The 16,289-nt window shown below is 44.1% G+C and overlaps 1 protein-coding gene across 8 annotated transcripts in view; it reads left to right on the top strand.

Moving 5' to 3' along the window:
• WDFY3 (WD repeat and FYVE domain containing 3) overlaps positions 1-16,289 on the top strand; it is a 339,686-nt gene that overhangs the window by 181,322 nt on the left and 142,075 nt on the right. For all 8 annotated transcript variants that reach the window (XM_077275801.1, XM_077275800.1, XM_077275807.1 and 5 more), the window contains 3 exons: positions 465-566; positions 5,571-5,764; positions 8,259-8,716. In XM_077275801.1, the coding sequence (XP_077131916.1) occupies positions 465-566; positions 5,571-5,764; positions 8,259-8,716 (754 nt within the window). The remainder of the gene's footprint in view (positions 1-464; positions 567-5,570; positions 5,765-8,258; positions 8,717-16,289) is intronic.

The following is a 16,289-nucleotide window of genomic DNA, read 5'->3' as shown; positions in this document are numbered from 1 at the left end:
TACGCTGGTAACCAGGGTAAACATCGGGTTACTAAGCGCGGCCCTGCGCTTAGTAACCCGATGTTTACCCTGGTTACCCGGGTGCTGCAGGGGGACTTCGGCATCGTTGAAGACAGTTTCAACGATGCCGAAGTCGTTCCCCTGATCGTTGGTCACTGGAGAGAGCTGTCTGTGTGACAGCTCCCCAGCGACCACACAGCGACCACACAGCGACGCTGCAGCGATCAGCATCGTTGTCTGTATCGCTGCAGCGTCGCTGTGTGAGACGGGGCCTTAAGCCTTTATCCCCCGTTCCACAGGATAGGTGATAATTGTATGATCACTGGGACCCCCACCAGTCACATGAACCCGGGTACTGTGCTCCTGTTCTGAATGGAGGTCCATTTTTCCAGATTTTTAGTTATATCCTTTGGTAATTTTCAAGACAAATGTGTGTTTCATGTTATAGTTATGTCTTTTGATAGGTTCCACAACGGTAATACAGTCAACTGAGGACCAAAGGCAACTGGCATTAGTGGTAATGGAAACTCTTACAGTTTTGCTACAAGGATCAAATACCAATGCTGGTAAGTTTGCCACAATATGTTGAATAAGAAGACCTACCACAAAAAGAGAAATTTTAGCAGGGAATCAAAGTAATATTTATCATTTTCTTCACTTCTCTGGAAATTGACTATTATGTTGTGCTAAAAATACTGTATTGGTATCAAGTTCTTCACCTGGTGGGATGATGGATTGGACATTGCTTGGCATCCATTCCATGCTCTTCATAGGTTACACAGTAGCTGTTGTTTAGAGTTTTTATTTCATAGCTCAGTAATAGAAGAGTATAAACATACTTTGTATTGTATCTTATCAGAAAAATCTGCTTCTTTCTCCTCTTGGACTGATCATTTTCAAAATTCTCAATATATGGGTAAAATCTGTATTCAGTGAAGATACGTTTGTACATTACTGAGATAGGAGACGGCAGTTGGTTTTTATATCATTCTACATAGAGGGGAGGAGCTCTGCCTCTATCTCCTCCCACCTCCTGCCTTCTACATAATATTCTAGCTCCTCCCACCTCCTCCCCTCTACATAATATTCTAGCTCCTCCCACCTCCTCCCCTCTACATAATATTCTAGCTCCTCCCACCTCCTCCCCTCTACATAATATTCTAGCTCCTCCCACCTCCTCCCCTCTACACAAGATTGTAGCTCCTCCCACCTCCTCCCCTCTACACAAGATTCTAGCTCCTCCCACCTCCTCCCCGCTACATTAGAATAGATAGTTGCTACTGATAGAATCTTATCTCAGTAATGTAATAACCTGTCTTCACTGAGTGATTTTACCGGTAAATTGAGAATTTTGAGATCAAATGGTCAGTCCAGGAGGAGAGATAAGCTGATTTCTCTAATAAAAGATGTATTACAAAGTTTCTTATTTTCTTGTGTAATATAGATTTGTAAATTAAAACTTTTTCAATTTCTTGAAAAGCTGCATTTATTTCAGCATGGCATTATACCAATGGTGTACTGGCTTCTGGCTGTGACCTGACTATAAGACTCATCCACATTTTCGACAATGGCGGTGTAACGAATTAAGCTATCTTTTTTCCTGCACTTAACATAATAGTTATAATTTACAACTTTGTAATATAAGTACTGCTGATCGCCAGAGTTGCCATCTTGACTTTTTTTTTCTTTTCTGGACGGCTTATCAAAAAATCTCGGACAGACATTATTTTTTACAGACACATTGGAAAACCATAATAAATCACTATAAGTTGCATGTCTACAGCCTATAATTCTGATATGAAGGCATCAGCTGTTTTCACTGTAAACTGTAAAATGATGGTAATTACAGTCATAACTAGATGGGTATTTCCTGAAGGAACTACAGATAGTGCTTTGGAATGGTGCCCGGGCTGCCCCTGCAAGACTTTCACACTTGGGTGCCCCTCAGGCGGTCCGATTTGGTGGGTTGGGTCAATCTGGGTCTGATTTTGTGGGCGGGGTAAATCTAGGTCCGATTCGGTGGGCGGGGTCACTTTTGGTCCGATTCTGTGGGCGCGGCCACTCTGGGTCCGATTCGGTGGGCGGAGCCACTCTGGGTCCGATTTGGTGGGCGGGGCACCTTAGGGACCAATTTGGTGGGTGGGGTCACTCGGTCCGATTTGGTGGGCTGGGCACCTCAGGGTCTGATTTGGTGGGCTGGGCACCTCAGGGTCCGATTTGGTGGGTGGGGTCACTCTGGGTCCGATTTGGTGGGCGGGGTCACTCTGGGCCCGATTTGGTGGAAGGGGTCACTCTGGGTCCGATTTGGTGGAAGGGGTCACTCTGGGTCTGATTTGGTGGAAGGGGTCACTCTGGGTCCGATTTGGTGGGCGGAGCCACTCTGGGTCCGATTTGGTGGGCGGGGTCACTCTGGGTCTGATTTAGGGGGCGGGGTCACTCTGGGTCCGATTTGGTGGGCCGGGCCCCTCGGGGTCCGATTTGGTGGGCCGGGCCTCTCGGGTTCCGAATTGGTGAGCGGGGTAATCTACTATCTAATTATCTAAGGGCACTTCCGTCTTTCTGTCTAACAACACCGCTACGTCATCATCTCGTGAGACCGCAATGCACTCTTGGGACCGGAGCGCGCAACAAGCATCGGGTACCGGCCACTCCAGGTGCAACAAGCATCGTGTACCGGCCGCTCTAGGAGGTGCAACAACCATCAGATACCGGCCGCTCCAGGAGGTGAGTATGTAACTTTTTTATTTTAATTCTTTTTTTTTTTAACAGGGATATGCAGTATACTATGTGACTGGACAATATACTACGTGACTGGGCAGTATAACTACGTGGCTCTGCGCTGTATACTGCGTGGCTCTGTGCTGTATACTGCGTGGCTCTGCGCTGTATACTACGCGGCTCTGCGCTGTATACTACGCGGCTCTGCGCTGTATACTGCGTGGCTCTGCGCTGTGTACTGCGCGGCTCTGCGCTGTGTACTGCACGGCTCTGCGCTGTGTACTGCGCGGCTCTGCACTGTGTACTGCGCGTTCTGCGCTGTATACTGCGCGGCTCTGCGCTGTATACTGCGCAGCTCTGCGCTTTGTACTGCGCGGCTCTGCGCTATATACTGCGTGGCTCTTCGCTGTATACTACGCGGCTCTGCGCTGTGTACTGCGCGGCTCTGCGCTGTGTACTGCGCGTGTCCGTGCTGTGTACTGCGCGTGTCTGCGCTGTATACTGCGGGGCTCTGCACTGTATACTGCGGGGCTCTGCGCTGTATACTACGCGGCTCAGCGCTGTATACTGCGCGGCTCTGCGCTGCATACTGCGTGGCTCTACGCTGCGTACTGCGCGGCTCTGCGCTGTATACTGGGTGGCTCTGCGCTGTGTACTGCGCGGCTCTGTGCTGTGTACTGTGCGGCTCTGCACTGTGTACTGCGCGGCTCTGCACTGTGTACTGCGCGGCTCTGCGCTGTGTACTGCGCGGCTCTGCGCTTTATACTGTGCGGCTCTGCGCTCTGTACTGCGCGGCTCTGCGCTGTGTACTGCGCAGCTCTGCGCTGTATACTGCGCGGCTCTGCGCTGTGTACTGCGCGGCTCTGCGCTGTGTACTGCGCGGCTCTGCGCTGTGTACTGCGCGGCTCTGCGCTGTGTACTGCGCGGCTCTGCGCTGTGTACTGCGCGGCTCTGCGCTGTGTACTGCGCGGCTCTGCGCTGTGTACTGCGCGGCTCTGCGCTGTGTACTGCGCGGCTCTGCGCTGTGTACTGCACGGCTCTGCGCGGTATACTGCGCGGCTCTGCGCTTTATACTGTGCGGCTCTGCGCTCTGTACTGCACGGCTCTGCGCTGTCTACTGCGCGGCTCTGCGCTGTGTACTGCTCGGCTCTGCGCTGTGTACTGCGCGGCTCTCCGCTTTATACTGCGCGGCTTTGCGCTGTGTACTGCATGGCTCTGCGCTGTGTACTGCGCGGCTCTGCGCTGTGTACTGCACGGCTCTGCGCTGTGTACTGCACGGCTCTGCGCTTTATACTGCGCGGCTCTGCGCTGTGTACTGCACGGCTCTGCGCTGTGTACTGCGCGGCTCTGCGCTTTATACTGCGCGGCTCTGCGCTGTGTACTGCGTGGCTCTGCGCTGTGTACTGCGCGGCTCTGCGCTGTGTACTGCACGGCTCTGCGCTTTATACTGCGCGGCTCTGCGCTGTGTACTGCACGGCTCTGCGCTGTGTACTGCGCGGCTCTGCGCTGTGTACTGCACGGCTCTGCGCTTTAAACTGCGCGGCTCTGCGCTGTGTACTGCACGGCTCTGCGCTGTGTACTGCGCGGCTCTGCGCTGTGTACTGCGCGGCTCTGCGCTGTGTACTGCGCGGCTCTGCGCTGTGTACTGCGCGGCTCTGCGCTGTGTACTGCGCGGCTCTGCGCTGTGTACTGCACGGCTCTGCGCTTTATACTGCGCGGCTCTGCGCTGTGTACTGCACGGCTCTGCGCTGTGTACTGCGCGGCTCTGCGCTGTGTACTGCACGGCTCTGCGCTTTATACTGCGCGGATCTGCGCTGTGTACTGCGCGGCTCTGCGCTGTGTACTGCGCGGCTCTGCGCTGTGTACTGCGCGGCTCTGCGCTGTGTACTGCGCGGCTCTGCGCTGTGTACTGCGCGGCTCTGCACTGTATACTGCGTGGCTGTGCAATATACTACGTGGACATGCATATTCTAGAATACCCGATGAGTTAGAATCGGGCCACAGTCTAATAATCATAAGACTACGGATAGTGGTTTGGAATTGTGCTGTACTGTCACTTTAAGAGCTGATATTATCTGACAAAACTTGTGACCTGGTGAGCTGATGTAGATTTCATAGGAGTTGGCATAGTTACTGTGTCTGACTGCGCATATCAATGAGCTAATCAGCCAGGTGGCAGTTATTTTTAGAAATTGCCTCAGAAACCAGCCCATTATAAACGTATAGGAAAATTTCTCCATTGAAACGCATTGAAAGACTTTTTTCAAACACAAATTGCGCAAAAACTACAAATCCGATCGACACGAAAAATACTTAGCACACCTCTCAGGAACGCTGGCTTCGAAATGACACCTCACTGGAGTCTGTGAGTTTAGCGGTTCGGGCCGCATTACGTGCGGACTGAATAATAAGAATAAGAAGAAGTTTACCACGGTGGAATAACAGTATAGTGCTTTGTTCCAAAGCACTATAATAATCTGTATGAGTTTCTCCAGCTTCAAAAAAATCATAGACGCCTTAAATGTATTTTACGGACAGGTTGAAAAGTGCCCTAGTTTTACGGACTGTTTCGGAATTTCTGGCTGGTTGGCAACCCTGCCTACAAGTGCACCTTCAGTATTAGTCAAGTAGATGTCTCCTAGACTCCTGACTTGTTATGGCTGATTGAGGCTTGACTATCATCATTTCCTTCTTATGTATTCAGTGTTAATCATTGAAAAGTATTGGATCAGGATTTTTACGGTCCCAGTGCTAAGATGAGCTCGGTCACCGTTAGCTCAGGCTTGCTTTGCTCCTCACCAATTCTATCATGTTCTTCCTAGATGTGGTCACAGTAACCTTGTTTTCTTTAGGTGTCTTCAGAGAGTTTGGTGGTGCGAGGTGTGTGCACAACATTGTCAAGTACCCCCAGTGTAGAGAGCACGCACTCATGGTGATCCAACAACTGATGTTGTCTCCTAGTGGAGATGACGACATGGGAACCCTTTTAGGACTGATGCATTCGGCACCTTCAACAGAGTTGCAGCTTAAATCTGATATTCTACGGGTAAGGTGCTACCTTTACGTTTGTCAAATTTGTAATTCTTGTATATTTTCTTGTCTCTTCGAGTGGAAAAAAATCAAGAAAATGAATCTACGTGCGAACAGATGGCAGCATTCACAAAAATGATGACTCCTTCTCTCACTTCACTCTGTCTAGCTTTGTTTTATAATAAATTGCCATCACCGTTTCACATTTCCATAATCCAGCACAGTTTAAATTAATTATATCGGTATCCGATAATAATTTTAATGTATCACACTTACTCATAGATAACAACAAGATGAATAATTAACATTTCTATTTTTTTTTCTCTGCAGAAACAAATTGAGCCTATTAAATGTCAGGTTCTGCAGCCGCCATAAAACTGATTGTGTGCTAGCTTTGATTGCACAGTCATTAGCATACTGTACTGCACAGCCGATTCCAAGACCTTTTAACCCTGTTATGTCATTGCCCATATGGTAAAAAATTCTGTATAAAATAACTGAATCAAATCCCCCAATCATCTGCATAACAGAATAGAGGCCCTTTACTTAAATGGGAACTGTACTATTAATAAACTTTGCATAAATCAGCCGTTTTGATGAATATAACAAACTTTGTAAAATACATTATCAGAGAATTCTCCACAAATGAGACACTTTTCCCACTTGCCTCCTAAACTTACCATCTACTCTTTTAGCAAAAAAGAAAACAGCTCAACTTTGGTTTGCTCAATATGAGATAGACCATTAGCACAGTAAGCTAATGCATTACACCTCCTTTTAGAATCTGTCGAGAGTGGAGGAGGGTATAAGTGAGAAACCGAGTGAAAGAACAAGTGGAGGGAGATAGTAAAAATTGAGTTTTCTAACAAGTCTTTTACCTCACCCCAAAGCTGGATTCACATCTACGCTGATCAGTACTGTTACCTACTGTTCTATATACATTTGCTGTTTTTCTGTGTAAAAACTAAGGAATGAAGAGCTGTTTTTGTGATGTGCTGTGTATGAGAGAGATCGTAGCAGGCTAGTCTTATCTTACCAGCTCAGATTGAACTTGCAGAGGGGGAAAATGGTGTGAAAATGCAGGATACAAGTCACATATTGAACCGAAAATGGTGTTATTCCTCATTTACACACTCATGAAAAGTTATTCTGAAAAGTTTTTTGGACGTGTAGTTCCCCTTTAAAACATAACTAATATCAGAGTTCACAAAACAAATTGTATAGATTATTACACATATCATAGAGCAGATAAGGCTATTGTATTTGTGGCAAAAATCCATCTCAAAATGGCTGTATAATTTTTTTTTTTTTAACGTTCCAACCCACTCTCTGCTGACCTAGCCTTAGTTTCCCTTCTGCCTGCTGCTGAGATCTCGCACTGCTCAGTACAAGCTGCAGCTCTATCAGGCTGGGTGAGCAGAGGCTGAATACACTTGATCTATTGACTTCTTTCAATCTTTAGCTAGACTCAAAATACTCACTTTAATATCAGAATTATTCAGTCATTCTGACATGGATTTCCAAAATGTACTGGTATCATCACATTTAGAAAGATTTATTTAATAAATCAGTTTGTACTGAGAAATCTGCTGGCAGACCAGCATTAAACGAACTCTGTCCATCAAGCTATTCCTTATTATCAAATTGTTCTTTAGTCGAGGAAAATAAACCTGTTAGAAGACCCATGCTGTTCTGCATCAGTCAATAGTCTGCAGTTGGTAGACTGATTTACACTTTTGTGGTTTGTCAAGACAGATATTAAAAATAAAGTTACCTGCAGCCATTCATGTTACTGCCCCATTACTAAAGCCAGTAATTGTAGTAACATTGTATTAGGATATGACAAAACCGAACTGAATTCAGAGCACATGGGGGACATTCATAAAGATTGGTGTTCTATATACCAGTCTTGGTTCCCTGTCCCCTGATGCATAATGTGCAAAATTCCTGAAATGAATTGAATGCGTCCTTCAGCTTCCTGTGTGCCGGAGTCAGCGATGAGCTCCAGTCATGGATTGCGTAGTGATGTAAATGATAGTGAATCAGTTGGACCATGATAGGCCATACCTCTTGTCAATTTTAAAATGTGTGGAGCTCCGCAAAAAAAAGTTGTAAGATGGGCCACCTTTACAAATGCAACTTTTTTTGGTGCAAAATGTTGGTGTAAGAAATTGAAAAATGTCTGACTAGCAAGTATATTATACCTTTCGCAAAATTTTTGGCATAACTTTTACCATTCTTACTACTTCTCTCCTGTTTTATTTGAAGGAGGGTTGGTGCATAGTTTCCCGTCGTTAACATGGTAGTTCATGTGATGAGACTTGTTTTTTGTGTGTGGGGGCTGAGACACAAAGTGGAGAAGTAGTTTTTGGGCTGTAGGTTGTAGTAGAGATTGTGTACAAGGAGGCAGGTACAGACTTTGGCGGCGACATCATTGGGAGATTTGTCTGTCTTTGATGTATCTGTTCCAATTTCCTTGAAATCTAAAATGTTCTTTTTGTGGTTTCTAGGCATTATTAATAGTTCTGAGGGAAAGTCACCGAACAAGGACTGTTTTCCGGAAAGTTGGTGGATTTGTCTATGTCACGTCTTTGTTAGTTGCAATGGAGAAGTCTCTTGGCTGTCCACCAAGGAACGGTTGGGAAAAAGTGAACCAGAACCAAGTCTTTGAACTTCTGCACACTGTTTTCTGCACTTTAACAGCAGCTATGCGATATGAACCTGCAAACTCCCATTTCTTCAGAACCGAAATCCAGTATGAAAAACTAGCAGACGCTATTCGGCTACTTGGCTGCTTTGCTGAATGTCGCAAAATCAAACCATCAAATGTCTTCCCATCCAATAATCAACCATTTCAGAGACTTCTAGAAGAGGACCTGGTGCAGTTGGACTCTGTGTGCCCAGTATTGAGGCACTGCAGCAAACTTTTTGTGTATCTGTATAAATTATCTACAGACTCGTTTGACAGGTAGGTTTATTCACGCTCTATCTGCATGGTGGGAGGCTTCTAAAGAAAATGATTAATGTGGTTGCCGTATATATACTCTGTAGTATTCTGTCATTCTAGGACATCTCCATTCTATCAGAAATCTTATTTTGTGCTTTTTTTATCATCTTGGTGGATGGTGGATATTCAGCTTTGTGTGATTACAAGGCATTTTGTAGAATTAGTTTGTATCTCAACACTAGATGCGAGAAATTATATATACTGTATGTGTGCAAATATACAGGTGCTTCTCACAAAATTAGAAGATCATAAAAAAAGTTAATTTATTTCAGTTCTTCAATACAAAAAGTGAAACTCGTATATTATATAGAGTCATTACAAACAGAGTGATCTATTACAAGTGTCTATTTCTGTTAATGTTGATGATTATGGCTTACAGCCAATGAAAACCCAAAAGTCATTGTCTCTGTAAATTAGAATACTTTATAACATCAGCTTGAAAAATGATGTTAAAATCCGAAATGTTGGCCTGCTGAAATGTATATTAAATAAATGCACTCAATACTTGGCCAGGGCTCCTATTACTGCATCAATGCGGTGTGGCATGGAGGCGATCAGCCTGTGGCACTGCTGAGGTGTTCTGGAAGCCCAGGTTGCTTTGATAGCAGCCTTCAGCTCATCTGCATTGTTGGATCTGGTGTCTCTCATCTTCGTCTTGACAATACTCATAGATTCTCTATGGGGTTAAGTTCAGGCAGGTTTGCTGGCCAATCAAGCACAGTGATACTGTTGTTTTTAAACCAGGTATTGGTACTTTTGGCAGTGTGGACAGGTACCAAGTCCTGCTGGAGAATGACATTTCCATCTCCTAAAAACTTGTCAGCAGAGGGAAGCATGAAGTGCTCTAAAATGTCCTGGTAGACGGCTGCGCTGACTTTGGTCTTGATAAAGCACAGTGGACCTACACCAGCAGATGACATGGCTCCCCAACCATCACTGACTGTGGAAACTTCACACTAGACCTCAAGCAGCTTGGATTGTTTACCTCTCCACTCTTCCTCCAGACTCTGGGACCTTGATTTCCAAATGAAATGCAAAACTTTTTTTTCATCTGAAAACAACACCTTGGACCACTGAGGAACAATCCAGTTCTTTTTCCCCTTGGCCCAGGTAAGATGCTTCACTTCTGGCATTGTCTATTGGTCATGAGTGGCTTGACACAAGGAATGCGACACTTGTAGCCCATGTCCTGGATACGTCTGTGTGTGGTGGCTCTTGAAGTAATGACTCCACCAGCAGTCCACTCCTTGTGAATCTCCCACAAATTTATGATTGGCCTTTTCTTAGCAATCCTTTCAAGGCTCCGGTTATCCCGGTTGCTTGTGCACCTTTTTCTACCACACTTTTTCCTTCCACTCAACTTTGCATTAATATGCTTGGTTACAGCACTCTAAGCAGCCAGCTTCTTTAGCAATGACCTTTTGTGGCTTACCCTCCTTGTGGAGTATGTCAATGACTGCCTTCTGGACATCTGTCAAGTCAGCAGTCTTCCCCATGATTGTGGAGCCTACTGAAACAGACTAAGGGACCTATTTAGATGCTTAGGAAGCCTTTGCAGATGTTTTTTTGTTAATTATTCTAATTTTACTGAGATAATGACTTTTGGGTTTTCATTGGCTGTAAGCCATAATCATCAACATTAACAGAAATAAACACTTGAAATAGATCACTCTGTTTGTAATGACTATATAATATGCGTTTCACTTTTTGTATTGAAGAACTGAAATAAATTAACTTTTTGATATTCCAATTTTGTGAGAAGCCTTGTATATAAATATTGTGATCACAAAAGCTTCAGCTAAAGTATTTCCAGATAAAGAAATACATGATTTTTGTATTTTATTACCTTAGAATTAATTTTGCAGATTTTGATTTCCCTCATTTGTTTCTCTGAGTAACATCCACTGAACGTTATGTATATTACTGAGGTTAGGGGAGTGATGGTGACAAGCAATTATTTAGCAATTGTTTATCCACTTTTAGCTTAGTAAGGCCTTGTTCACATAATGTTGTGTTCACTTGTAGAATGTATCCCAGAAATGCTCCAAACCATCACACTAAACATGTGTGCAGGGCTCCTTTTAGTTAGGCAGAGGTCAAAGGAGCGTCCTTTTGGCTTGTGTTCTTTGGTATTCTTCAAAAACAAAGGTAGTGAAGAGTGTAGTTGACTTCACTTCTCAATCTCCTGAAATATAGTAAGCGGTGTGCTATGTTTTTTCTTTAAAATGCACTCCTATAGGTTGCTACTTCTGCTTTGTCATCGGTCAAGGCCGTCCACTAAATGTATATGCCTTGACCTGTCCACTGATTAATGCCATCATTACCGGGCAATCCCTTAACAGTATTATTTTCCTCCACACCCCCATTTCTCTGTACCTCTCAGGTTTGTCCACCTCGGTGTCAGTTTTCGGCACCCCTGCAGCTTGACAAATCCTAACAGTATGTAATGTACGCACTGCAAGGATTCAGCTCTGCATGCTTGTTCATCACAAGACGGTAAGTATGTGATTTGCCTAGTTGCAGCCAAGTGCCTTCTATCGACTCAGATGCTACTCAATTGAATCTATTGAGCCAAGCCGCCTAGACCGTAGTCTGCATATTAGCGATCACGTGATGACTGCTGGATCTGATAAAAGGAGCTGAATCTTATCTGTGTTTCCATTACACTCCGTTAGGATACTGTAACCTGCAGGTCTTGCAGCTTGTTTTGTCAGGGGTGGACAACTCGTCTTTGAATAGTTGTTTAGGTGCTTTGTTTTCATGCTTGGTCTGGAATTGTCCGCTAAAATAAAGTAAAATGTTTCTTTAATACACATTTTAACTTGTAATTTGGAGTTGTAACAACATCGTAACTTGGAGTTTGTCAACTCCATTAATATTTTGACAAGACAGAACACCCAACCTGTCGCCAATGCCTCCAGGTGAGATGTGTGCAGATGAACACTCCCAGGCATGTTCTTGGTCATTTGTCACATCATATTGAAGTTCTTTGTCCATTATGTAACCTCCCTCAGATCTCGTCAAGTTATGGATTAAGAAGGGATTAAATGAATCTGATGTAGCCAATTTGTAAAAGTTAAGCTAGCTTTGACGTACTTGGAATTAAACTTGGAGTAGTCATCTAGGTGAATGACAGTAGTCCTACCAGACACAAATGTCAATCAATATTTAGTAACCTGGAAGCCGAAGCTGTACAGCGGCTATGCTACATCCTAATGTCTCTCTTTAACCCTGTGCACTAGCCACGAGGAAGCACACGTTTATCCAAAACATACTCATTAACCAGAGATACTGATCTGTGGTCAGATGTGTTTCTGGTGGCTTCATCAGCCCAGTTTCCATCCATTAAAGGGTTGTTCTCATCCTTCATCTTCAGGATCTTCTGATTGATTGACTTTTGGGCCAACAGCATCATCGTGCCATGAGCCTGACCTGTGTGCGCTGCAATGCCGCAAGCACAGGCAACCTTGTCTTTGCCGCATCACCCAAATGCATTCACTAATCCAGCCACCTACAGAGCAGGGCTTGCAAACTCTATAGAAAGAGCTTGTAAGTCCTGCTCTCCTTGTTCAGGAGACCGACTACCCCTTATAAACTGCAGAGGTAGCAACAATCAGTAAAAATTAAATTTAAAAATCCCAAAATGGGACTTTTAGTAAGGGGTTAATTTCAAAGTTGCTTTTTTTTAACATTCTCCTTGCAATTTTAACCATTTAATTGCTTGATAGTATCCCTTTTATTTTGGGATGCAGTTAACAGGTTATTGTTTAAATACTTTAGGATCATATATATATATTTTTTATAAAAATAAATAAATTAAAAAATGAATGAGTTAAAAAATTACCTCCACTGATCAGCTATTATCACCTTCCATGGCAGCCGAATGAAAACAGTGTAGAGAGTGGAAATCACAGCTCTGTACGCTATTTAACCACTTAGTGATGGAGCCAATTTGGTGCTTAATGACCAAGCCAATTTTTTCAATTCTGACCACTGTCACTTTATGAGGGTATAGCTCTGAAACGATTCACCGGATCCCACTGATTTTGAGATTTTTTTGTGACATATTGTACTTCATGTTAGTGGTACTATTTCTTTGATATGACTTACGTTTATATAAAAAAGGAAATTTGACAAAAATTTTGAAAATTTTGCAGTTTTCAAACTTTGAATTTTTGTGCCCTTAAATCAGAGAGATATGTCACACAAAATAGTTAATAAATAACATTTCCCACATGTCTACTTTACATCAGCACATTTTTGGAAACCTAATTTTTTTTTTGTTAGGAAGCTATAAGGGTGAAATTGACCAGTGATTTCTCATTTTTCCAACAAAATTTACAAAACCATTTTTTTAGGGACCACCTCACATTTGAAATGAGTTTGTGGGGTCAATATAACAGAAAATACCCAAAAGTGACACCATTCTAAAAACTACACCCCTCATGGTGCTCAAAACCACATTCAAGAAGTTTATTAACCCTTTATGTGCTTCATGAGAACTAGAGCAATGTGGAAAGAAGAAATTAACATTTCACATCTTTCACAAAAAAAATTATTTTAGACCCAAACCTTTTTTATTTTTACAAGGGTAACAAGAGAAAATGGACCACAAAATTTGTTGTGCAATTTCACCGTAACGCCAATACCCTGTATGTGGGGGAAAGCCACTGTTTGGCAGGGCTTAGAAAGGAGAGAGCATCGTTTGACTATTTGAACCCAAAATTGGCTGGAATCAATAGCGGGCGCCATGTCTCGTTTGGAGAGCCCCCAATTCTAACTCCAAGACTAACACAGCCCTACCCCTGACCCCAATCCCAACCCTAACCCTAATCCCAACTCTAACCATGACCGTAGCCCCCACACCACGACCGTAGCCCCCACACCACGACCGTAGCCCCCACACCACGACCGTAGCCCCACACCACGACCGTAGCCCCCACACCACGACCGTAGCCCCCACACCACGACCGTAGCCCCCACACCACGACCGTAGCCCCCACACCACGACCGTAGCCCCCACACCACGACCGTAGCCCCCACACCACGACCGTAGCCCCCACACCACGACCGTAGCCCCCACACCACGACCGTAGCCCCCACACCACGACCGTAGCCCCATCACAACCCTAGCACTAGCCCCAACCATAACTCTAACCTTAGCCCCAACCCTAATGGAAAAATGGAAATAAATACATTTTTTTTATTTTATTCTTTTTACCGAACTAAGGGGGTGATAAAGGGGAGTTTGACTTACTATTTTTTTTATTTTGATCACTGTGATAGGGTCTATAACAGTGATCATCACAGTTATCAAAGTGAACCAATAGGAAAAATCTCCTATTGGTGCCGGCCGGCAGATCTCAGCGGGCGCTCTGCGCATGCTGCCACATGGTAAAATCAAAGTGATGAGGGGCTGGAAATTCCAGCAAGACAATAATCCTAAGCACACATCCAATTTAGTCAAAAATTGGTTAGCAAAGAAAATTGTTCGCCTATTTCAATGGCCAAGCCAATCACCTGATTTAAACCCTATAGAGCACCTTTGGGATGAGTTAGGGTATGTTTCCACATTCAGTATTTGCTGTGGATTGGACACTGTGTACAGCCGCAGCGTCCAATCTGCAGTGTCCAGATGTTACAGCATAGTGGGACTTTATGAAATCCCATCTCCACTATGCGTATAAAGACATAGATGGCAGATCTGCATATACGCACATGCAGCGAGTCTTTATAGACCGAAACATATCTATTTATCTTGTGGGAACACTCAGTCTCCGTAAGATAAATAGCACCGTCCTATGTATAGGATGCGGTGATTCCACACGGTTCAATCAACACATGTGGAATCACCGCGCGTACAAAAGCCTGCAGGGCATTGGAAGGGGCAGGTATCTGCTGCGTCCAAAGTGCTGCCATTCCGGACTGTGGAAACATAGCCTTAGGGTGGCGAGTTGGGGCTCGTACCCAGAGCAATAAAGATGAATTGTTTGCAGATTTGCAAATGGAATGGAGCAAGATCCCTCAGGATGTCTTAAATACCCGAGTGGCTTCAATGTCTCATCGGTGTAGAGCAGTAATTAAAGCAAGAGCTCATGCTAAAAAATACTAAGTTATGGCATTGGAAATAATGAATTACTTTCTATGTTGTGATAGGTGATGAGCGAGTATACTTGTTGCTTGGTTTTTCCCGAGCATGCTCGGGTGGTCGCCGAGTATTTGACTGCTCTGAGATTTAGTTTTCCTTGCCGCTACTAGACAGCTTGATTTACATGTGGGGATTCCCTAGCAACCAGGCAACCCCCACATGTACTCAGCCTGGCTAATAGCTGTAAATCATTCAGCTGCGGCAATAAAAACTAAATCTCCGAGCAGTCATAAATACTCAGAGGACCCCCGAGTGTGCTCGGGAAATCCGGAGCAACGAGTACACTCAGTCATCACTAGTTGTGATCAATAAATAGTATATGCAAAACTTCTGGCAGTCCGTTTTCTTTAATTAAATGACCATTCCAATATTCTAAAGCATTTTGGTTAAAATTAAGGTCTTGCATGATAAGTTCATTCACTTTATTATTATTATTATTATTATTATTATTATTATTATTATTATTACACTTCCAATTCATCCCCAGGAAAATGGCATCACAACAACCAGACAGAAGTAATCGCACTGTAAAAAAAAAAAAAAAAAAAAAAAAAAAAAAAAAAAAATTTCGTCTCCACTGGATACGGATAAAGAATTGATTGTGAGCCCCGATGGGGACAGTGAGGATGATGTGTAAAGCGTTTATGGATATTAAGGATATTACATCATTGTTATAAATCTTCCCTAAAGTCTACTATCCTATTTTTTTTTTTCTATTTTTTTTTTTTGTATGATACCTTTCGATTTGTTTGGACTACTGCCTAAAGTGGATCTGTCACTAGAGGGGTGCACATAATAAAAAACAAGTACAATAATCTTAATCAATACAAGTCACAACTGGTACAGGAGGAGAGAGGATCCTGCCCGCGAGAGCTCACAATCTACAAGGGATGGGTGAGGATACAATAGGTGAGGGTAGAGCTGGTCGTGCAGCGGTTTGGCCTATCGGTGGTTACTGCAGGTTGTAGGCTTGTTAGAAGAGGTGGGTCTTTAGGTTCTTTTTGAAGGTTTCCACGGAAGGGGAGAGTCTGATGTGTTGTGGTAGAGAGTTCCAGAGTATAGGGATGCGCGGGAGAAATCTTGTATACGATTGTGGGAAGAGGAGATAAGAGGGGAGTAGAGAAGGAGATCTTGTGAGGATCAGAGGTTGCGTGCAGGTAAGTACCTGGAGACTAGGTCGCAGATTTATGGAGGACACAGATTGGGGATGGCTTTGTATGTCATGGTTAGGGTTTTGTACTGGAGTCTCTGGGCAATGGGGAGCCAGTGAAGGGATTGACAGAGGGGAGAGGCCAGGGAATAGCGGGGGGGTACAGGAGGATTAGTCGGGCAGCAGAGTTTAGAATAGATTGGAGGGATGCGAGAGTGTTAGAGGGGAGACCACAG

Source organism: Ranitomeya variabilis, chromosome 1 (assembly GCF_051348905.1).
Source record: "Ranitomeya variabilis isolate aRanVar5 chromosome 1, aRanVar5.hap1, whole genome shotgun sequence".
NCBI classification, from domain to species: domain Eukaryota; kingdom Metazoa; phylum Chordata; class Amphibia; order Anura; family Dendrobatidae; genus Ranitomeya; species Ranitomeya variabilis.
Note: the sequence above shows the minus strand (reverse complement) of the source record. Positions and strands in the feature narration are given on the sequence as shown.